Source organism: Varanus komodoensis, unplaced genomic scaffold (genome assembly GCF_004798865.1).
Source record: "Varanus komodoensis strain SLA01 unplaced genomic scaffold, ASM479886v1 scaffold1, whole genome shotgun sequence".
NCBI classification, from domain to species: domain Eukaryota; kingdom Metazoa; phylum Chordata; class Lepidosauria; order Squamata; family Varanidae; genus Varanus; species Varanus komodoensis.
The window spans coordinates 92,110,455-92,134,073 of NW_025335268.1; the positions used below are offsets into that span (position 1 = coordinate 92,110,455).

Genomic DNA, 23,619 nt, shown 5'->3' on the forward strand with positions numbered 1-23,619 from the left:
AACTACAGTTATGAGAACTGTTTATCAAGCCAACTTTTTGTGATCTACCCCTTCCTCCCAGAAAGGGTAAAGGGGAAAAATGACTCACAGTTACAGCTGATAGCAGGGAGATAGGTTGGTCCTGCCACAGTATCTCTGGGGATATGTCAGGAGGACCAAGAGGGAGCGAAGGAGAGAGCAACCCACGGTGAGCCAGATCATCTTTTGGAAAACAATCCACCCACAATGACTTGCTGCCAGGATGGCTTGGCATGAAATTGTAATGCTCTCTCTGGCTGTTGTTGACTTGTGTATTCAGAGTCTAAAGGGGACTGCAGTTAGCTGAACAGTTTAATCCTAAACATTACTGGCTGCTATTGCCTGAGGCGCTTTTAACCTAGAAAAGGTCTGGGGAAGTAGATAGTGCTTATATAGTCCTCCTCAAATTTTACTGAAGCCTTTGAGCTTTTCTTTGCAGCTGACTCCAATTATTTCAGACCCAGAGTATCTACTGGACCAACACATTTTGATCAGCATTAAGTCATCAGACAGTGATGAATCTTATGGTAAGCCTCACCCATAAAGCTTATACACAAGTCAAGCTCTACTTACATTTTTTTTCAAGCTGTTTGGCTTGAGGTACAGAGAGAAGGAATGACAGCAGAGTATTACTAAGTGTTGATTGCTGTGATGCTCTGCTTCCTGCTACAAAAATATAGCTCATATGCACAAAAATATAGCAAGAGCAAATGTAAATCAAAGGCAACCTTAAGTGCTCCTGAAGGTTATGCTTCTTTGCAGAGCCGCTGAACATTTACCTACCCCAAAACAAACCCATCTATTTATTTATTTAATTTCAAGTTTTTCTATGCCATCCATTACTAAAAAAGTCTCTGAACAGCTTACAAGGAACAAAAATACGAGGAACAAAAACCGTAACAGTAACAACACGTAGCACACAGCATCTAAAAATAGTGATAAAAACAAGGATAAAACCAATGTTAAAATACTGGGAAAATAAAAGTTTGTTTCATGTGCATTTGTTTTGCAGGAACTAGTGTCTGTCATCAGTGGTAAAACTGTAAATGCTTTTTATCCCAAATAGTACACATTTGATATGTAGGAGAATGTGCTAGTTTTCCCTGCAGGGAGAGGGGCATCCATCTTTCTTCTCCTAGTGATTACAACTTGGTCATCCATGATATTGTAGTCCCCATGGAGCAGAGCCCACTGCAAACTTCTCTTGCACAGTGAAGATAAGGAAAACTTACTGGGTCAGCTTAGGGATGTGTGAGGAATCCAACAAGGGGATGAAAATCCAATGGTTCAGCACCCCCTGGTGCTGGTTTCTTAGCCCTACTCTGGCACCCATTCACTGTTGTGTGCATTGAGCCAGTTCTCAGACTTTCATCTCCAAGATGTGCTGTGGTTTGTGCATGATTTTTGTTCAAATCATGCTATTTGTGCAAATTAGAAACTGAACTCTATGCAGTTCTCACACAACTCATGCTGGAACTTTGTAGTTTTTGTCTTTTATATAAATTGCATAAATGTAGGTGAACTTCACAATTTGTGCAAGGAAAGTTTTAGCTATTTATCTTTTTAAAATCATGGCCAGTCTTAAAGCCAGAAGTCCATAGAATCCTTCCCTCATGACTTGGCTGACTTCCTATCATTGCAGCAGAAGTGGGCAGGAAGCCTATTGAGCTCAAGCGAGCCAGACTTCCCAGGGTCAGCTTATCCCTAGTCAGATCAAAGATCCACTTCGTCCAATATCCTCCTTCCAGCACTTGCCAGTCAGATGCCTCTGGGAAGTCTGCAACTGGGTGAAATGTCCAGAACAAGAGCGGACATTAGCATTTAAGTTTCCAGTTGTCCTTCAGGGTGTTTTACAGTCAGCACAGCTCTGCTTGTGGCTAATTATCAGTAAGAGTGTGGGCTTACCTCTAGGAAACTGAATATAGGGTTGCAGCCTCCAGACTTGGAGGCTTCCATGAATCCAGAGCCTTGCCGGGCAGAAGCCAGTGGAATAGGAGGAGCAGTGGAGACAGTCTTGGTTCCCCAGTCCTTCAACTGCTGCATTTTCACTAGGCAGCCTTTTGCCATTAGTGGCTGCTCTTCTGAGGGGAGGGATTGAGACTGGAAGAGACTGGAAGTCGCTCATATATTGGCTTTTCTGGTCTCCTAACCCACTGGCATGCCTTCTCCGCCCGCCCTGTCCCCCCGTCTCCAAAATTGATTTTCTGAGCATAAGACCCAGCTGGCATGGTTCTTTCTAGGAGCAGGGAATGGGGTTGGATTGCTGACTCCCTTTTTTGATGTCAGAACATTGTCTGCAACCTCGGAAAAGGGATTGCTCCTGTCCTGTATTGCTCAGGGAGGGGCCATGAGTTTGCTTCTTTAATCTTGTTTGCTTGGATAAATTGGAGCAATAGGTTTGATTTATCCATTGATAAATTGGTAAATTGGAGCAATCGGTCTAGACCCATTCCCTCGTTGTTCTCTAGGTGAAGGCTGCATTGCCCTGCAGAGTGGAGCGACAGAATCCCAGATCCCTATCCATACTGTGCTCACCCACCATGGGGAAAAGACGGGTATCTTCCAAGGAGAATTCAAGCTACAAACATCCCAAGGCAAACAGAGAGAAAAACTGTATGGTAAGGCAGCATGGCTCCCACACTATCATGTCCTTGGCTAGGAAAACTCTAAGGATGCTTCTAGAAAGGAGGTGCCTCCTGCAACCAATCAAAAGGCATAGTGTGACTGCTCTGTTTTTCCTCCTCCAGTGATTTGTTATGGTAAGAAAAAAGGCAGAAGAAGCAGTAGGAAAACATAGGAAGCTAGGAAAGGAAGATGTTTTCATTTGGATGTGGACACACTAATAAAATTTTGTGTTTGAGGCAGGATGATTGCATGCTAAAAGCCTTGTCACGGAACGTGGTGAAGTGATGCATTTGGAAGAATGGGCTTTGTTTTCCTAGCCAAAAATGGTTATGTAGGAGAGCATTCTTTCTGTGTGCTTCTGATGAAAAACATGACTTGGTTTCCATCCTAGATTCCCTGTTCAGTCTCAGGCAAAGGACTTATGCTTGTTTATCAAAGATTTGGGGTTATAGCCTTGATTGCCCTCAGAATATGTTGGCAGAGGAAATAAGCTGTCAGATGGCATTTGAGCAGCAAGAGCTGGTAGCTGCTGAAATCTGGGATGGTGTAAGCAGGAAATACCAGGCTGAGGAAAAGATACACAGACATGTCTTGATGTTTTCCATTTTAATGCTCTTATTGTCACTGCAAGAAGGGACTTGTTGCAAGGTAAGCCCCACAGGTGGGGGGCTAAGTCATGGGCTAAGTTCACGTATCATGACAAGCAACCCTGCGTGGTTACAGCAGTTCATGGTTTTTACCTTGATGTTCCTGAAACAAGATCAGGATCGTGATGGTAACTCTCCTCCCTCCTGCCATTTCTGTCCGTCTCAGTCCTCCAGGCACTATCCCAGGAAACACTGGAGGAGGAATGAGGCTCCTCTCTTTGGCAACCATGATTGAAAGTTGAGTTCAGATCACTGCAGCTGCCAAGCAATCCCTGTTGTCTGAGCCATTAAGCTCAGCACAGAGGGCAAGGGAACCAATGCAGCATCTTCACCTCCTGTTCTGGAGTGTGGTGGGTGGGTGCGCACTGGCGCAGGAGGTGTCTGAAACATGCTCAGGCAGAAAGCAGGTGAAATCAGTTGGCCGGTGCTGCAGAAAGCAGCAGTGCTACTCAGCTGCTTCCCCTCTGCCCTGCACATACATGGCTGGGAGAAGCAACTCACATGAGCAGGAGCAGGGAGAATATTTATTTATTTATTTAAAACTTTTATATGCCATCCTCTATGCGTGGCATCTCAGAATGGCTTTCAAACAATAGAATGGCTAGGCAGCAGTGCCCAGCGGGCCCAGTTGGATTTTCTAATTGGCAAGGAGGGTGGCAACAAGAAGGGCCTTTTCAGGAGTGGCACCCCAACTTTGGAATGTGTTCCCAGGAGAGGTTCGCCTGGTGCCCCCTTTATATTCTTTCTGGCACCAGGCAAAGACCTTTTTATTTTGTCAGAATTTTATTTGCTAATCTGTTTTTAATGATGAGTATTTTAATGTGGTATGCCTTTTATGTCGGTTCAGTTAAGATGTATAATGATAATTTAAATTATCAGGGAACTGCAGAAATCACAAAGCAGCTGCAGAAAGGGAGGAGGGGTTAGTATTTCCCCTTTCTGGAGTAGCTGGAAAATCAGGAATATGTCGAAAAGGTGGAGACCCTGAGACATATTACTAACAGAAAATTACATTGCTAAGTGGGAGATACTGTCCCTTACCCTGTTAGTGTGTCTATTTCTTCCACCTTTCCCTACTTTCAGTGCATTTCCTTGGTGCAGCTGGGCTCCTCCTCTCCTTTAACACTTTCTCCACAGTCTTGCATTTCCTTTGACAGCTGAAACGTGCAAGGGAATTGAGTGGGTAAGACTATCAGCCAAAAGGACATATTTGCACACTTGTGAAAGACCAACAATAATAGTTTTTTGAACAAAAAAACTGGCACATTTTTGCGGCTTCAAAAATAAAAAGTAAATTGAAGCAGAGAGGGGGTCTAGGTGACGAGATAAGTCTGGTTCTACCACAAAGTATCCTGGGATACATGCCTGATAAAAACAGTCTTGTCAATCATATTGTGCATATTGGGCAAACAACCCACACTATAGTTCTTGTTTGTAGGAATGGTTTAGCATTATGCATGAAGCCGAATTGTTTCACTGATCGTTTATGTTAATCGCAGGTATTAAAATTGGAAGATTTAGCATTGTGTGCAAACATTAGCTGTTAGAGAAATCAGTAACTTTAAGATAATCAACTGTAATCCTATGCATTGATAGTTCTCTGCTTGTCTCAGACTTTGTGAAGGTTGAACGGGATGAAACAGCTGGGCAGAAACCAGCGAGGGGCTTGAGCTGTGTAGACTATGCCAAAGAGCGGGAGCAGATGAGTAGGTAAGTTGCAGGCATGAGTGCAAAAGTGACTGACATGTTGGCTGATGACATGCCCTCAGGCAGCTCTGGATGTGCCAGAGAAAGTGGGCAGTGCAGAATAATTAGGATCTGGGGAAGTTGCTTCAATGAAACCCTTCCTAGCAAACTAATAAAAGATGATAAGACTGTGTAGTGAACTTTCTCTGAGTAAATTAATGGATGCAAGAAATGACTGCATGGAGAAAAGACAACCATGTTAACACTGTGTTTCAGAAAATGAACATCCATCTCAAAAATCACTAATCTGCTTTTCCTTAAAGGTGTGCTTCTTCTAACAGGATGCCCTCTCACCTGGTGGCCAAAGAAGCAGCAGCAATTGCTCGCTTTCGAGGAACGACAACCTCTCTGGATGAACCGTGCAAAGATGATCACTTGCGGTAAATTCATGGGGTCACCTTAGACTTCTTCCAACTGCACATTACATTAATGGTGTGGTTCACCACCATATGGAATTTTAAATGTTTTAAAGCTATGCACAGGGTGGGTGAGGTGAGCGGAGAGAAGCTTTTCCATTGGCACCACAGGGTAAAAGCTCCACAGTAGTTTTCTTATTCTAATGTGCCTAGCACACTCTCTGAAAGATTATATTTAAACTGGTCTTAGTGGACTATGGAACAGGGAAACACCTGGATTTGTCAGTTGTTACCATAGCCATATCACACAAAAAATGGGTGAGTTTGTCCTGATATTAAGAAGGGAGATGTGTGAAAGGGAGATTTGCCAGAAACAAAGGAGGCTGCATTGTTGTTAAAGACATAAATGGCTCTTAAGAGTGAAATCTAATATCAAGAAATATCCATTATAATAGCTTATAGTGGTAAATTGACTAGGATTTGAGAAAATACCCATAAACCTTAGAAAAGCTTAGGGTAAATAATATGCATTGAATTTGGAGTGTGGGTGTGATAGGATGAGTAGCCACTTGCTGAGCCAACTCTATCCTGAGACAGGATTAGCAAGAGGTCTTGAGTACTGTGCAAGGATGATAAATGAGCATTGATTATTCATTATTTATTTTTACATGGGAAGGGTGCCATTTGGATCTTTCAGCTCAGCCAGCAAAACATCTTAGGCCAACCATGGTCCTTGTCCTCAAACCACATTTGCTGAGATGCAACTACCCTGATGGTTCAGTAAGATCCAGAATGGAGGTGGAGTCAGCAGTCTACCTCATATGTGCAAGCTTATTCATCCCTCACCACCAGTTATCAAAAGTGACAGACTACCTCATTTCCATAATGGCATATTATATGAATATGGTTTATTCCCCTCTTCCATAACTCTTTCTCTTCAGCAGTACAGTAACTGCAGACATCACCAATCCAAGCTACTTACGAATAGCTGCTTCCTCTCAGTCATTCTCTGCAACAAGCCAGTTTAAGCAGGTTCCTTCGCCAGACCAACCACCTGCCTTCTGGAATTATGAGTCACAACCCAAAGATAATCCTTCTCTGCCAGGACTAGAGTCTCCCACCACACCTTCCACCCTCTCTCCTGGATCTCCAAGAGCCAATACTCAGTCTGCAATTCTCCGAAAGGATCAAATGTGAGTTTTCCCTCACATCCTAGATATGTTTTAGTTTCACCGCATTTTGACCTGCTCTCACTGCAGTGTAAGAAGATGTAGGTATTCGGAGTGAGGGCAATTGCCTAAAAATATCAAATGAGGTGCCATCAGCACCATCATGTTGCTTTAAATATGGGGAATCCAGATACAATACTTTTGTCACTGTGGAGTAGATATTTGAAGGACTGATGTCATACCATTACTATTGCATGGCATTTAGCATGTGCTATTCTTCTTGACCATTTTTTTCCATCTGTTTTCATCACGGTCATTTTGACATCTCTCCCAGGCTACCACAAGACATTTTACTGCCTTGGGTGGAACAATAAATGGCGCTGTCAGGTCTAAGTCCATAGTATCAAGGTCTGGTTTTGTCTTGGCAATTGTGGCAGAAACTCCCATGTGCCTCTCCCCTTCTCTGGCAGAGGAAAAAAGGAATAAATTAAATAGCTAACCTTTTCACAACGTAAGAAAGTTGCCCCATTCTACTTAATGCTTTCACCTAACCTCTGTCCCCCTTTGGTTGTTGTCTGCTTAACCATTGCAGATACTCTGAGGTGAGGAAAAGTGTGATAGAACCAGCAGTGCTACAAGAAGATATGTACTTGAAACCAGAGATGATTGACAACCCACTGTATGACTTCACAAAAACCAAGGAAAAGCTAACAAAAGAGACAAAAGTCTTGAAGATGTCACGAAAAGAACTCCCAATCATCCCTGATCAGAACTTCCCTTTGACCAAGTTACAGGAGGTTGACAGCAGCAAATCTTCTAGCAAGCAACCATCTCCTCCACCTTTCTTAGTTCCCACGCCCAGATTTCGTTCTTATACCTGTTCCAACCAGTCTGAGGCAAAGACTGCAACCAGTGAAAAGACTCAGAGCAAGCAGAAGCTCTGTTCCCACTTAGACCCCATAATGCCAACATCCAAGAAACCTGTCAAATTCTCAAGGTCTGAAGCAGGACAGAGTAAACCTCCTCTTCCATCCAAAAGCCAAGTAGTGCTTGACATGCAAAACATCAAGGGGCGAGATTATCGAGAGAATTCAGAACTTCCACACCACAGAAAACATCAGAATGAAGATGGGACTGTCAACAGGACAACTGTGCCAGTAAGGCTTAAGTTAGGAACAGCGCCAGCTCCAGGCTTTTAAGGGTCCTTGGGAAAGGCATGGTGGGCCTTCAGTGGGCCCCCTTCAATGAGTCCACCTTCTCACCACTAGCAGCAGTTACTTCTTATCCTCTCTCTCACTTGCCACCACTTGCTTGCTTGACAGACAGGCGGATGGGTGGTGAGCAAGAAGGCAGGGATATCTACTGCTCTTCATTCTCTTCACCTCTCTTGTCTGAGCCAGAGCAAGATGCAGGTCAACAAGTAGGTTGCAGGTGTACAGAGGAGGAATAACTCCTGCATAGTCTTGTCTGCAGGCCCTTTGGCAGATGATTGGCAGCAGTTCTTCGGAGATTCATACTGTGGCTTTTCTCAGATATCCCTGCAGATGCTACAGTTGCAGTCGGTGCTCTTTTGCATGCAGGGCATGTGCTGAGCCACAGCCTCTGATTTTGAGTAGTAGGTTATCATAAGGTAGGGTATGCACCATGTTATCACAGGTATTGTGTCATTGCAAGCGAAAGCCTATCATCTTATTGAAAACTGGCTGTTGAGGTGTGGGGACTGTAGTGTAACTGAGACATTGTGACATTGGATCTGGCATTGTCTTTGCTATAAGAACACAGGAGATCCAAGAGTCTGATTTTAATTTGCCACTAAGAAATTCAGTGGTTTTAGGGGTTAAATAAACTAAGAAAAATGCTAGTCTTGGACTGGTAACCTAAGGAACAATCTTTAAAGCTTACTTTAAAGCAGGGATGGTATTGGGCTTGTGAATTTACTGGTGATATAATATAACCTGATCTAGTGCTTATGGTGGATTAATTCCCATGAGATCCTTTCTGCAAGCTAATCCATTTCAGGTGGTCTTCTGGGCTGGTAGACTAGAGGACATTCCATGGAATGCGTAATTTAATTTCATGCCTAAATGGTCCAGAGACAACCATCTAGCTGCATTTATTGCATTGCTTAAAATGTCAAGTCTAAGGGAATGATCCTATGGCCTGGAGTGTCAGGATCTGAAGCCCTGACAAAGCTCCCTCTGGTGGCATCATGCTAAGGAACATCCCAATTCACTCTGCAAGTGCCTCCTAACCTTGCCTGCTTCTGACCTTGCCTTCTCCTCCAGTTCTGCATCACCATAATGGTATCTGACCCTTGCCTATCTCTACTTTCTCTTCTGTACTCATCACATCCTGTTGATATTGGGTCCTGGCCTGTTCCTTTGCAACTGGCTGGATCGCTGACCCCACTTTGTCTTATCAGGACCTGACCTCAGCCTTTATTTGGACTTGCTTTTATCTCTGGTCTTCTACCATCGTGCAAAAACCTCTATTCTAGTACAGCACCATGGTCCTGTTGTTCCAACTATAGTCACCTGCCACCTGTGTGCCAGACTTGACATTGAGACAGTGTCTCATGGGGTTATAGGAATTTTTGGATTCCTAGATCTGAGATTGGAATTTCAGCCTCATTGCCCCCTTGCAGCTGACATTGAGAAAATGGCACCAGCTGCTCTTCCAGGGCTGGGAAAGCAACCTTATAGAGGGGTAAAAGAGGACATCTGGGGGCAATGGGGGAGGTGAAGAGACTGGGAACACCTGAATATGAGGTATCCTAAAGCTTCTCCAGCGTCCTTCTCTTCTCCTCCTCTGAGATGTTCTAGTTAGTGGAATGAAAAAGCCCATCTAGCAAAAACACAGAGCAGGAGGATGGGGAGGCAAATATCACCTCTGATTTTCCTCCTGCTCTGCATTGGATGCCCATAAGCCTCCAAACTGGGGGGCTCACCAGTATCCCAATAGGAGTGCACCTTAGTGTCTTATATCTGAAAGTTCTAGTGTACTGAAACATACTTACTGAGCTTTGACTAGAAAGTATCATATGTACCCAGATAGTATTCTTAGCATCTACTAGCAATGGCTCCCGATGTCACCTATAAAACAGAACTTGCTTGCTTGAAGCAAGCTATGTTTGGGTGAGAGAGAACAGGTTAAACTGTATAAGGTTAGGTTTAAGATGTGCCCTACTTTCCTCCAAGCTTTGTAACCCCTATAGCAATTATTTTGCAAATAAGCTGAAGACTGGATGTTCTTTTTGTCTTTGCAGTGAATAAGAACATCACTGATGAGATTGCAGGAACAGTTTCGAAGAGAATCAGCATGGATATTTCCCAGAGTTTATGGCCTGGTGCACAATGCCTTAGATTTTTAATGCTGGAAAAAAGTAAACTCTTATATATTTCTTTAAATATAATGCAAAACTAAGTTACACCAAAATTCTAGATTTCAGAGACCAAGAAATGTCATAAAGGTTAAATGTTTAGATACTTTCTTTGCAGCTTTGTAATTCCTTCAAGACCAAGGAAGTTGTGAATGTTTGTGTAACAAAAGGTACATGTGTTGGGAATGGGAAATACCAGAGGCTGGGTACATTCAAAGCAGGCTCTGTATGCATAAGCTATTACAGCAGGTTACTACATTGCAGCATGAATAAGGGTGATTTTGGCTTATCTAGAACCCATCTAGAAAATAGCCCAGCATCACTCCATTTTTTCACTCAGTGACAGAGTGAAGAGCAAAGAATGCTCAGTTTTTAAACATGTGCAATGTTGTACCTTTGCTTTTTAACAGGAAAAGACCAGAAGGGGTATTTTCTACAGTTATGGAAGGAGGTCCCTTAGGAGTACTATCTCTGTGTAGTAACTGCTGCTGGTTTTTTTCCCTTCCATATAGTTCTAGATTCCTCTGAAAACATGAATTGAGCTAAAGGAAGCTCTTTCTCAGGTACGGAAAGATTCCTGCACATCCAGACCCACAAAACTTTATTTATCTGACTTGGCCTCCTATATTTTTTATAATCATTTAAGAAAATACAGAAACTTGTTTACCATCTTCAGGTACAAATGTGAAGCAAAATGACCACAGGTTGTTCATTTAAAATTAAATAACCACGTTACTCAGTTCAGCCTGTTTAAAACGCAATTCCTTTGTAAAGCAGGATGTCTTACAGATTCTTTTAATAGCACCCTTATTAGGCTCTTGCTGACTTCATATTTGACATCAGCTATAATGTTTAGTTTCTAATTTTGCATCTCTCTGTGACCCTTAGAGACAGCTTTGCCACAAACTAATGCAGTTTATGATGTCATCTTTGCTACTTTTCCATGTTTGTTGCTAAACTTTTTTTAAAGGAAATAATTCCTGATCAAAAATATAAAAACAAACTATTGTCTCCTTATTGGTTGTTAGTTCAATGCAGATTTGATAATGTTATCACTCAACCCTTTGTCAAGCAGTTGCTCAAACATGTCAGGTTCTGATTCTGCCCCTTCTTAGAGCATTGTTAGAGGTACATTATGTAATCACCTTGCTGAAGCTAAGCAGGCTTGTGTCTCATCAAGGACCTGACGGAGGAATGTGTGGGGGCTGCATGCACACAATTTCACACTTATGTGTAAGCAGTTTCTGCGCTAATGGTAGAAACCTCCACGCCTAGATGGGGGAACTGAAGTGCTTGGTATTAAAGGGAAGCATACGTACCGTGGGCATAGGGGAAAACTGCAATGGAGAAAACTCCTTCCTGGATACAGCTCTGTAAGAAGAGTGCAACGGGGCACAGGGTCCTTAGGTAAGTCAAAGAGTTTTGTTTCAAGCAAACTGGAAACCTCTAAAGGACAGACCTCACTACGGAATCACTCTGGGTGACATTATGAGATTGCAAAAGTAATTTAGTACTGGGCTCATGCTATTGCCCCCCTGATCAAGATGCTTGAGGTGATGTTGAGATAGAGAACAAAATCCAAGTAAGGCAGTGTTGGAGCACTGGGTGACTTCAATTCCCTTCACATGCAATGCACATATGCATGTCCCCGTCACGTACAGAGGTAAAAAGCACCCCAGTGCACCCACGCTGCTCCACAGCCCTTTCCAAATCCCCCTGCATCCACCTGGCAGTGCCCTGGACCAATCGCCTTGTCCCCACAGAGCCCTCTCCAGCTCATCATGGGTCTCTCCCCAGTCCTGCACATCAGGAGGAAGGTTGCCCTACAGCCTTCCCCAAAGCTTCCCTATGGCAAGCCAGGTTTACCAGGTGACCTGACCGGTATGCTGCAAAGCGAAGTATCTGTCCTGCAGCCCCCTTGCCCTCACCTTCATTCCCTAAGAAGGCAAAGTGAGGTGGGGGCACAATACAGATGTATACCATTATGCATGGTGTGGCTAAAGTATGAGTGGCCTGCTTCTAGTATTTTCTTCATAATACTAAAAGCAGGTCACTCAAAGATGCTGTCAGCTATGAGATTCAGGACAGTTTCAAAGGAGTACGTCTTCATATAGCCATAAATTGTGGAATTTATCTACCACAATATGTAGTGATGTCCACCTTTTAAATGACTATAAAAGGGGACTGGACAAATGCATGGAAGATACGGCTTATCACTGCCTACTGGTCATGATGACTGTATATTTCCCCCAGTATCTGAGCCAACCTTCAGGAAAGTGTGAGTGAGAAGGTGCTGTTGCAGTCAAGTCCTGCTTGTTGCCTTCCTGTGAGGACAGAAGAAGATTGCTGGGCTAGAGGGGCCTTTGGCTGATCTGGTAGGCACAGTTATGCTTTAATGACTGATCAAAAGGTGCATTAACAGTAGGAAAATTAATGAATAGAAGGGCTTAGCCCTACTAAGATGTTATTTAAGGTCAGGGCAATAATGAAGTTAATAGCTAATGAAAGATTGCTTAGGAAACCTTCAAAGTGCTCATCTGCTGTCTGAAATGAATATTAAGGACAATCCTTCTGTTTTGTTTCCTTTTCCATGAATGAAGCCTTGACTAATAAACTAGATCCCAGTGTAGGGCACATAAAAGACAGCTGCTTTTTGCCCAGAAAGGTCATCTCTGACTAAGAGCAGACTCCCTCCCAAGGAGCAAATATGTTGCTTTTGCCACACAGCCAATCTAACCTAGCCATTTCCCCACTGCATTTCTGTTCTGAAAACAGCTTGTTTCCCACAGACACGTTTCCCAACTTTAGCTCCGTTCTTAAAATAGCGATGTTCTTTCAGTGTGCTAAATTTCCATGGTGATCCAGCTGTCAGGAATGCTTGAAGGGTTTCAGCTACAGTTGGTAATATACAGAATGCAGTGACAAGGAGGGGTGTTGTCCTGCAACCCCACAGCAGATTTTTTGCACAGCTATACCTACCGTTCTCCAGTTAGTCCTGCAGAATGGGGGCTCAGGTTTGTTTACCAGTGCTGCTGAAACACAGAAAAGACCCGTGCCAGCAGTTTTCTTAATCATATTTATAGCCATGTCTACACTGTGAGTTCTGGACAGTAGTAAAATTCAAGAATGGGCTGCATAACAGACTACACTCATTGATCCAAGGTAGCACCCAGAGAGATGGTACCTGCATTTTTGGCTGAGTGCAATCTGTAGCATGAAGCTGGGAATGCAGGAAGCAGCTTCTCTCCCCAGTCCAGCGCTACATTTGCTACAGGAAACCTCCCATATGGATTGAAATGCTGGCAATGATCACTCTTCATGTGAACCAGCACAGACTGAGACACTCCAGCTCAAGTGGTCTGCAGGGATCAAAAGTGCTGAAATAGCACTCTTTGTTCCCTTGGTAGAATAACAGATGCCACAGTGGGTGTATGGTGTTGTGCAGGTTCAGATTTTGTGGAAACTCCTTACTGTCCTGCCCACTCAAATGAAGTCCACATTTTCTATCTCACAACTTTAGCTCCAAAGAGGTATCTGCTCCCACTCAGTTTTTCAGAGCCTTTGCATGCCAACTTGAATCAGATATTAGACTTGTCAGAGTAGTTGTATGCCGAGCATGCGGGTGGGCTGTTGACGTAGAAGGTTTCATTCAAGGTGGAAGTGGTTTCATTGCACAGTAACAGTTCATATTGTGTTAGCTGCAAGTATCAAAATTTGCGGGGACTAAGTGTGGTATGCTTAATAGACATAACTGTATGCCAAGGTGTGAAGTATACAAGGAAGCAACTCAGAGATCACAGGAAGGTCATCTCTAGTCTAAGCAAAGATAAGATCACTGTCATGAAGCATATCTGTGGAGGACTTCTGCAGTCGCTGTTTGGTTTGGAATTAACATCATTTATTTACTATCTATGGAGACTCTTCGCAAGGTGTTCTTGCTAAGTAGTTGCATTAGTTTGGTGTTGTTTCCTTGTCTTTTTTCAGTCCTAGGGACAGGCAATGTGCTATTGAGGCTTTTAAGGGCTGCTTCTTTTATTAGAAACTTCTTTCTCTGGGACAAATAGTTCAGTTTGTCATTGACTCCTGTTCAGTGCAGCAAAATGCTATTACTGAATTACTAATTAATTGATCCATAATTAGTGAGTTCCAGCTCCTATGGAGGGACAGGATTTTAATTGTTACCTCTTTTTTGCAATCAAAGAAAAGATAGTAAACTAGTAATTAATGTCCAATAAATCCCCATGCGGTACAAAAACTGATTTAGGGTACAATCCTATGCATATTAAGACAGAAGTTATACAACTTCCAGCATTCCCCACCATTCATGGCTGGGGCAACTGGAAGTCATAGGACTTTTTTTCTCTGTCTAAACATGCATAGCATGGTAGCCTTAGGGAGGGATCTTATGTCCCCTAGACTGAGGGCTATAGAATAATTTGGATTCCCAGATCTACGGTTGGAAACTCAGAGCAGGGAATTGTCCCAAAACTGGGAAAGAACCACACCAGCTTCCTCTCCATGATTAGGAACTTTACCTGGGAGGGAGTGGTATAGTGGGAGTTCTCATGGGTGCGGAGGGGAGGAACCTTCAATGTACCCTGGCAGTAATCCAGCCCCTTTCCCTTGCCCACTCCCTCTGAAGTCCCTCAAACAGAAGGAAATGGTTGTCTAGGTAAATGCAGAGTGGCAGGTGGGAAAAGAAAGACCCTTCCTCTGTTCTAACTCTGCACTGGATAGCCAGAACCTTCCCAGTTTAGACTACTTATAAGCATTGAGGCCACCATCAATAGGATTGTGTCCTTAATAAAACAGCAGTGAAGGGGCAATTCGTAAAGCTAGAGTATGCTGAAAGAAGTGAAGTTGCAAGTAGGAAGCTTTCTATTAAATTGCAGAGGTCCTTTGTAAAATGGGACTTACTGCTTGGTCCTGAAGACAGGCATAGATACACTCTTAAATTAAGAGCAATGTGGAACCACTGTTTCCAACTGCCTGCAGAAAAACAATGCTAATAAGGGAAGGATTTCAAGTTTCTGAATCCAGATATGGGTACTGCAATTGAAGAAGGGTGTGGACAAAATAGGACACTATCAGGGGAAAGAGTATCAAAGAGTTATCAGCACATATGGAAAACAAATTATATGAGGGAAGGTTGAAAGAACTGGATACTTTTAACTTGGAGAAAGAAAACTAAGAAGTAATACAATGTCTTTGGACATATTTATGTGGCAACATGCTATCCTATTACTACTAGCAATAGCAATAAGAGGACTTTTTATTTGAAAAGATGTCCCACAGAAACTGTTCTCTGCTCTCTCAGGGGCCAGGGCAAGATCTAATAAGCTTAAGTTAAGAGGCAATAGATTTTGGATGGCTATTAGGAGAAATTTATTTTTTATAAGAGCAATTTGACAATGCAACCAATTCTTTAAAGTAGTAATAAGCTACACCTCCATGGATCTCTTCCAGCAGACAGTGTCAGGTATGTTCCAACACTGCATTTCTTGCATTAAGCAAAGTCTTTTGAGTATATTTTGACAACATTTTTGTCCTATAAAATTCCTCCAGCTAGATAGCCTACAAGCCCCCATCCCCTATCATTCTATTTGTCTTATTAGGTCAGTGTTAAAGTAACTTTTCCATGCAGCCTTACTTTGATTGCTTGCTTTTATTCTCTAAGGGTAGAATCCAATGTATGTCTACAAAAAATAGAGTCCCACAACTCCCAGCATTCTGCAGCCAGCATGAGCCTTAAATGATCTGTTAGCAATGTGAAAAAAGAGTCAAATCTTAAGTGTTGCTGTATTTTTTCCCCAAACATTGGTGTAACAGCCCCATTGTTTTTCTAATTTACCGTATATTCTTGCTGGATGTCCTGCACAGCATAAAGTGCCATGGGAGATAACACTACATGAATCAACACCAAGAAAACAGCTGCGCTTTGTTGTTTTCGTTATACTGCTTTTTCTTGCAAATTTTATTTACAATTCATGTCTAAGCCAGAAACAATAGGCAGCACAACAAATGCTGTGAAATAGACAATACAAGCATTCACCCACACAGAATTATATGTTGAATTTATGATGAAATGTGCATTCAATTTTAATTACAAATGTGCTTTTCTTTCTCAATTATTTTTTATTTCTTCCCCTTTAAGCAATGAACAGCAAGCAAATGTAGTTTTGTGCTATAACTCAGTTAAAAATATGTTGCTGAGCTTCAGCAGTATCCAATCAGAAAATTCACAGGGACAGTTTGAAGCTGTTCTTTATATAGAGAGAGAGATACAGAGGTACATGAGTTTATAGGTAGACAAGCATACAGAACATCCTGCCAGGATGGTTAACATATTTGAGCTAGTCATGATTTCAATAAAATGAGTTTTTTCAATGCAGTCATTTAAAAATAAGCAGTGATCACTGCAGTACAGTTCTAATTTTATCCCAAGGTGAAATTAGCATTTCACGAGGTTAGAGACCACATGGAGATGGTGGGCTATGGTGTTCCTGCAAACCAGATCAGAGAAAAGCCCTTTGCTAAAGTGGATAATTAACAATCTATTTGCAGCCAGTGACATGGCATGTAATATACTCACCACAGCACTGCTAAGATGTGGGTAACGTAAATCAATTGTGCAGAGTCAAATAGAAGTGAGTAAAGAGACCAAGTGTTCTGAAAGATCATTCTAATGAGTTTTAAGGCTATTTTCCTTGGTTATTTCATCCAGTTTACATATGTCCTGGTAAATATAATTATACTTCCAATCTACAAATGGCTTTATGTTTCCACTTCTGCATTTTCCTTCCCAACACCGAGCTGAAATGTTCCGGGCTGAAAATGGGCTAATAGCTCTACAATTTCCTGGATCATTTTTGAACATTAATTTATTGGTACTCGTACTCCAATCAGCAACATCCATCTACAACCCAGTACAGAAAATCCAGCAGTGAAAGGAAGATGCTATGGCTTTATGGACAGGTTGCATGATTTCCCCCCTTATTTCTCCACATGTAGCACTCTTCCCCTCTCTAAAGCTGCCTGGAGCTGCATGAAGCACTGCTTAGGTTGTCTTTTTCCAGCAGTGCAAGATGCATTGCCCAAGCCATCTCCAGAACAATAAGAGGAAGAAGGAGAAGATGCTAAAGTTGTATCTCCCCAAATATAGGCATTACTTAATCAGAACTAAACGCAATAACACAAAGCTACCTGGTGTTTTAGCACTGCTAATCTATGAAATCACTGGCATCAGAGCAAGAAAAAGAGGACACAGTAAAATACTATTTCTAAACCCCAGAAAAGGGCTAGGAGACCTGTATTTCTCCAGAAATCATTGGACTATAATTCCCATGTTTTTGGCTAGGGCGGATGGGATATGGGCTCCAACAACATCTTTGGGGCGGGGGGGGGAGAGGGCCCTTGCTCCTCTTATATAAGCACATAAAAAACTAACCTAAATAAAAAGGCTTAGACTCTATCAGGCTTCCTTAGGTAACAGTTTTGCCTTGAGTAGACAATTCCAAGTTACTGTCTTCCAGAGGACTACAGGACTACAGTCATAGCTGGCATGGCAATGCTTAAACAGGGGTGGTCCTAGGGTGAAGAAGGCTGTTCGAGAGCTTCAGCTGCATCCAAATTATTGTGTCTACCATTGATTCGGTCCTGTGGTGGCTCCACATAGACATAAGGCACAGTCCTATGAGGATTCCTGTAACCCTCCAAACTAGGAGGATTTTATTTATTATATTTATACTGGCATCACAGCAAGAGAAAGCCCTTGCTTTCTCGCCTTTTTTCCTTCAAGGAGCTCCTCTTTCACTCAATCGCATCCTCATAACAGCCCTGCGAAGTAGGCTAGGCTGAGTCAATGACTGGTCTAAAGTCACCCTGCAAACTTTGTGGCAAAGAGGGGACTAGATCCCTGATCTTCCCACACTCCAACTACTGCCAGGGCAACACTCACACAACTACACTGGCTCTCAGTGTAGGATTAGGGGCATCCTGTGCCAGGCGGGAGACGTACAGAAGCGAAGGCCACCTCTGTGCTCCCCTTGCTGCGAAGCACTTAAATGGTGTTTCAGCCACCTAAGTGCAGCACTTCACAGGAGGGGAGGAAGAGGGCTGAGGCACACCTGGGATGCATTATATCTGAGCATCATGGGTCTCCTCGCCCCCAGAACACTGCCAAAAGCCCACCTCTGCAGTCGCTCTCATGACCTTGGAAAACAACTCTTCTTGTTGTTTCCTTGCTGGTCACAAGGAAAGGCGGGAGATCTGTGAGCAGATCTCCGGCTGCAAGATTCAAGCAATTTTCCAACCTCACAGCTGGGAACTGAAGAAATCTCAAATGCTTTAGACACTGTCCAGAAACCTTAGCATTGCTCTATTAGTGTCTTGAAAGTGGTAGCAAATCATCTTAACGAAGGAGAGCCGGACAACTTCAGAAGACTCTCCCTGCTCACATCAACGTGAACCTATTTTTACTGTCAAAATGAGGATGCCAACCACTACTTTCTTCACATTCTAGACTGAGGGTAGCCAAAAGAAAAAGAGGCTGCAATGCCTGCAAAGTAACACATGTTTCATGGGATACATGCATCAGCTATTTATCGCACTAAACACCCATTAAACTGTCATGTACTCTGGTTCTGCTGTGCAAGACAGTGACAAAGCTTTTGTTGTGCTCTCAGAGGAGCTATTTATATACTCTGAGTCATGCTTCTTGAAACAGTGTTCTTTCACCAGCTATTAAAAATTAGAAGCATCATTAATTTCTACAAAAGCCACTGCATGAACTCAACTCATTCTGTTTCTTAGGGATGAAAACAGTTTCACTGCTTCACCTGCCATTTCCCAGAGCCCCAGTGAAATGGCGAAATAGTCTGCAATGAGTTCCGCAATTAGGCTACAGCCCTATCCTCACCCAAGAAGAAGCCCCACTGAACTCAGTGAGGCTTACCTCTGAGTAGATACACACAAGAACGCATTGCAACTTTGTTAAAGCTGTGGTGCCTGTAATATTCAGAATCATTTGGCAAAGTTTTAAGAAACTGTTAAATCTCCCCCAACAAAGTTCAACTTTTTGTTTTATAAATTTAAAAGGCATGGATTACCATTTTCACTATGTTGGTGGTTATGTGACAAGCATGGCCTATGTTAGTTTGCCAAAGGCCCAGGCAGAAGGGGAGAAAAGACCACGGAAAGACCAATTCCACTTTTTCTGGAGCTTCTTTTCATGGAAGTGCATATAGGATGGGACCTTTATTTTATACCACAGCTGGCAAACAGGTATCTGGATCCTTTTTATTTCAAATGCTTGCTTTACCACATGTGCCTAAAAAACAATCTTTGTATGTGGCTTGGAAGCTCACAATTTGTATTTTAATGTCACTACTAGAACAATCAGGATTTCCAGTAACTTCCCAGAACAAGCAGAATTATTTAGCTCTGAAGATACTCTAGAACTTTAATATAAACATATTGTGGAAATCAGCATATGTTCGGCTGGTTGGTGGAAATAACTTGGTATGGGCTTTTCCTCTATATTAGATGGATTATCTAGAGCCGTTATAATCTTGTTTCATGTTTGTTTATGAGACGGAGACTGCTTAAGTTGGACAAACTATTGGACAAACTATTGATGGACAAACTATTATTGTGTTACATTTCTATACCACCCACAGCTGTATATCCCTGGGGAGTTCACAAACTTTTAAGTCACCCATCCAGATTCTAACCAGGCCCAGCCCTGCTTAGCTTCCAAGGTTAGAATCAGGCATGTCATGCTGTATGGAAGCTACACCAGAAACCAGATGAGGGGAAGTCTCTCTCTGTTAGTTCTGCTTGCAGTTTATAATACCATCAATCACAGGAACTGCCTGAGTCATCTGTCTGAGATGGGACTGGGAATAAAGTTCTGTGGTGGTTCTCCTCTCCTTGGAGGTATAATCTCAAAGGTGGGTCTGGGATATTCCTGTCTGACACCACTGGGTGGGAGCATCCCTCAGGGTTCAATTTATCCCCGTGCCATTTTACGTACGCATGAAACCGCTGGGAGAGATTGTCCAGAATCTGGAGGTCTGGTGTCACCAATATGCTGGTGACACCCAATTCTCTCACCTATTCCATCTAAATCAGGTTCTAAATTGGTATCTGATGTCAGGAATGGACTGGATGAGGGCAGACAAATAAAAGCTTGATCCAGACATGCCTTTGGTGGATGGCGTAACATTCTCCTTGAACAGTCAGGCTTACAGTTTGGGCATACACTGGACTCAGTTCTGACTGGTTGCCCAGGTCTTGCTGGTGGTCAGAAGCTGTTGTTCTTTTAAACATGTTTATTATTAAAAAGTGCATTTGCACAGCTGAGGCCAGCGCACCAACTGGCCTGTCCCTAGAAGCATCTGTGTACAGATACAGAAAGATTAGTTACATCCCATTAGGATTACTGAAACATACTCTGCTTTGGGCTGCCCTTGAAACAGTTCAGACTGCTGCAACCAGACAGTTGATTTGGGGGGAGGGGGGACGTTAAAAAGAAGAATGCAACTCCCATTCCCTTGTTATAACTTCACTGGCTCCTAGTCTGCCTAGCTGACTTGTGCACCTGCTCAGCCTACTGTCCAAGTATTAATTGTAATGACAACCCACTGTTTCTGAACCGGATTTTAAGTAAACTAATCTTGTGGCCAGCTATTGCCACAATCTTCATTGATGTCCTCTACTAGTTTCTAGCACAGTCCTCTGAAGGAAGCCACCCAAGTGGGCAGGATTGTGACTTCTTTGCCTTCTTGCTGATTGAGGGCTACATCTCCATTGTTACAGATGCTGAGACAAAGAAGTAGCTCCCCAGTGACCTCCTGCTCACCAACTGCTTGGGAGAGCTCTAGAAGATGGTGAGAATAGGTGGGCAGTGCCAGGGCTTCGATGAATGTAGGGTTCTGGCACAGATTGCTGAATCTCTGGCTGATGCAGACATATCTGCTTACTGTATCAGCACTATCAATTTTGACCATCCCTTGGTTCTAGAGGAAGGCACTGATAATGTCACAAAAGTGCTCCAGAAATGTCAAGAGAGTGGAAGATAGCTACTGGGTCTTGCACATCTCCGGTGCCTATTCAGAGAGGTGAGTGAACAGCTCCTGTCCCAGCAATGCCAAACATGGTCTTCCCTGGAACGAGGAGGAGAACACTCTGCAACTTGCTCTGTGTGAACAGTGCTGTCTTTCAGTGTGTAGAGCAAACTGCGTCATCTGCAGCTGGAGGGAGCTGATCTTGACTCCCAGAAGAGAAGCTCTGAGTCTAGGTAAATCCTCAAATCTGCTGAATAGGAAGCAACAGCTTAAGGCAGAATCTAACATTACTAAATCCAGGATGGCTTCAAGGGAGATTCTTCTTCTTTTTCTCCTTGCCATTTCCAGAAGTTTCCCAACTAGAAGTCAAGTTTGGGACACTTACTTTGTTTTTTATGAATGACCTCTTCAGGGGAAGCTGAAGACTTGCACACAGTTCCCATATTCTAGTATTCTTCTTCTTAAAATGCATAAAGCTAAGAATAAGAAAAACTGGAACCGTTTGTCATAGAGATAATTGGATAAGGAAGTGATATCTAACTCTGGTGAAGGCGAATTGTATAGATAACAAATATTCCCATTTATGTTGGAGATATGATCATGAAGTGGGTACATATTTGCATATTTGGTGTGAATATGAATATATAATAAAATTTTGGAAAGAGGTTTTTTAAAGAGTGTAGTAAAATACTAAATCTAAATATAGATATATGCCCCAGAATTGCATTATTTTCAGTATTTGATAAAAATGGAGCTAGAATAATGAAGAATTAATAATACATTTAATAACTGCAGCAAGATTAATTATAGCCAAGAAATGGAAAGTAAAATATAATTGGTATAGGGATGTTTGGAAGATAGCTATTAACACCAAATTAACATGTGAGATTAAAATGAGAAAAGGGCATATAAAGTAAAATATATTTAATTATATTTGGGGCATAGTCATTCAGTACATATTAAAAAGAGGGGAAAGTATTCAAGCCGACAAAAGAATCATTACAGCTTTGAAAGGGGAAAATGCTCTGAAATGTTTGAATAAGGTTTAAAAAAAAACATTGTATCATTGGTCCTGGTGGGGGGGTACTGTATTATAAGAATAACTATAATTGTATGTTTATATGTTGTTGTTTTTAAATGTAGGGGGTTAGGGTTGTATTTTTAGGGTAGATGCTCTTTCCTTCAAGAAACCATGCCAGGCATACATCTTTTAGCTGGTTTCTAGCCTTGAAAGTTCTGCAGTAATTTCCCTTTTTCCCCACAAAATTAGAACAGGGGTTTTTATGCAGAAACCCACCTCTCTTGACATAGCCAAGGCAGAAAATAGGAAGTTGCAACTTATCCACTTTCATTTAAGAGAAAAGGAAACTGAGAACAGTAGTGGTTTACTTGAAAATAGAAATAGGAGTACAGAGACACAGGAGGTAAGGGGCATGTCTGTTGGAGAGGGAAGGAGTCATGGGGGAAAATCGGGGAATTGTCATGGCTATCAGCACTCCTCATGGGTTTCTGGTTCTGACTTCCCGGCTCTGTTCTAAGCTTAGAAACACTATTTCAAAGTTAATCAATTTCTATGCAGTGAGAGTTCCTTAATAAAGCCCCTATGTATGTATATCTATATTGTTCATAGTCTTAAATTTTGTCCATAAATATTGCTCTGTTTTCTTCCCAAAAGATGGAAATGGGTGCGCCTCAGCACTGATGTATAGCCTGTATTATGGATAAGAAGTTATTGTTAGGGCAGAATGTGCCAAACAGGGGTGTATTTTCTTTTCCTATCTGTTCAATTCGTATGCTGAGCATATAGCAAGGAAAGCAGGATCAGGATCAGAGAGAAGTGACAATCGGCAGAAAATATATCAATAATTTAAGATATGCAGATGATACCATATTACTGGAAGAAAGAAGCAATGAATTGAAACAATTCCTGCTAAAAGTGAATGAAGAGAGTGCAAAAGCAGGACTGCAATGGAACAGTAAGAAAACAAATCACGAATGAAACAGCATTACACAACTTTTCTGTTACCAGTGAAGACACTGGAGCAGTGTCAGTGCAGCAGACAATAATGCTAGGGAAGGTCAAAAAGGAAGACTAAGTATGAGATGGCATGATTCCATGAAGGAAGCCACAGCCTCAAGTGCACAAGAGCTGAGCAGGGCTATCAAAGTCGGGACATTTTGGAGGGCATTCACAGGGCTGCCATCCATCAGAGATGATTTGATGGCAGATGACAACAAATAAGGCAACACTTCTAAGCTCAAGGTGTACTTGCAAACAATTATGCTGTCATCAATAAAGCCTTAGCATCTACTTTATCATTATTGCGTACTGTGAATGTCTCTTCTCAGTTTACTATGCAGACTACTGCATCTACTATGCAGTAGACTGCCTTGCAATTTATTAATCATTGTAAAATTTACACATAGAGCAGAGCACTTATGCATGTTTACTCAGGTGTTCCATTGACTTTAGCAAGGCTTATACCTAGGTGAGTACAGCTTTCATCACCCACATAAAACTTTAAAGATGTTTCACATCTTTGTAGATATTAAAGAGTGGCTGCAACTAAGATACATTCAGCATTTATTGTCTGAAATGTCTTTTGAAAGGAT

At 42.3% G+C, this 23,619-nt stretch overlaps 1 protein-coding gene across 5 annotated transcripts in view; it reads left to right on the forward strand.

The window, feature by feature from the left end:
- The window catches only part of INPP5D (inositol polyphosphate-5-phosphatase D), a 72,335-nt gene extending 61,380 nt beyond the window's left edge, over positions 1-10,955 (forward strand). For 2 of the 5 annotated variants that reach the window (XM_044435320.1, XM_044435353.1), the window contains exons 22-28: positions 458-545; positions 2,487-2,636; positions 4,904-5,000; positions 5,300-5,416; positions 6,334-6,585; positions 7,154-7,718; positions 9,827-10,955. In XM_044435320.1, the coding sequence (XP_044291255.1) occupies positions 458-545; positions 2,487-2,636; positions 4,904-5,000; positions 5,300-5,416; positions 6,334-6,585; positions 7,154-7,718; positions 9,827-9,829 (1,272 nt within the window). In that variant the 3' untranslated portion in view covers positions 9,830-10,955. The remainder of the gene's footprint in view (positions 1-457; positions 546-2,486; positions 2,637-4,903; positions 5,001-5,299; positions 5,417-6,333; positions 6,586-7,153; positions 7,719-9,826) is intronic. The other 3 variants (XM_044435328.1, XM_044435335.1, XM_044435344.1) reach the window with 3 other exon arrangements.
- Positions 10,956-23,619: the final 12,664 nt, after the last annotated feature.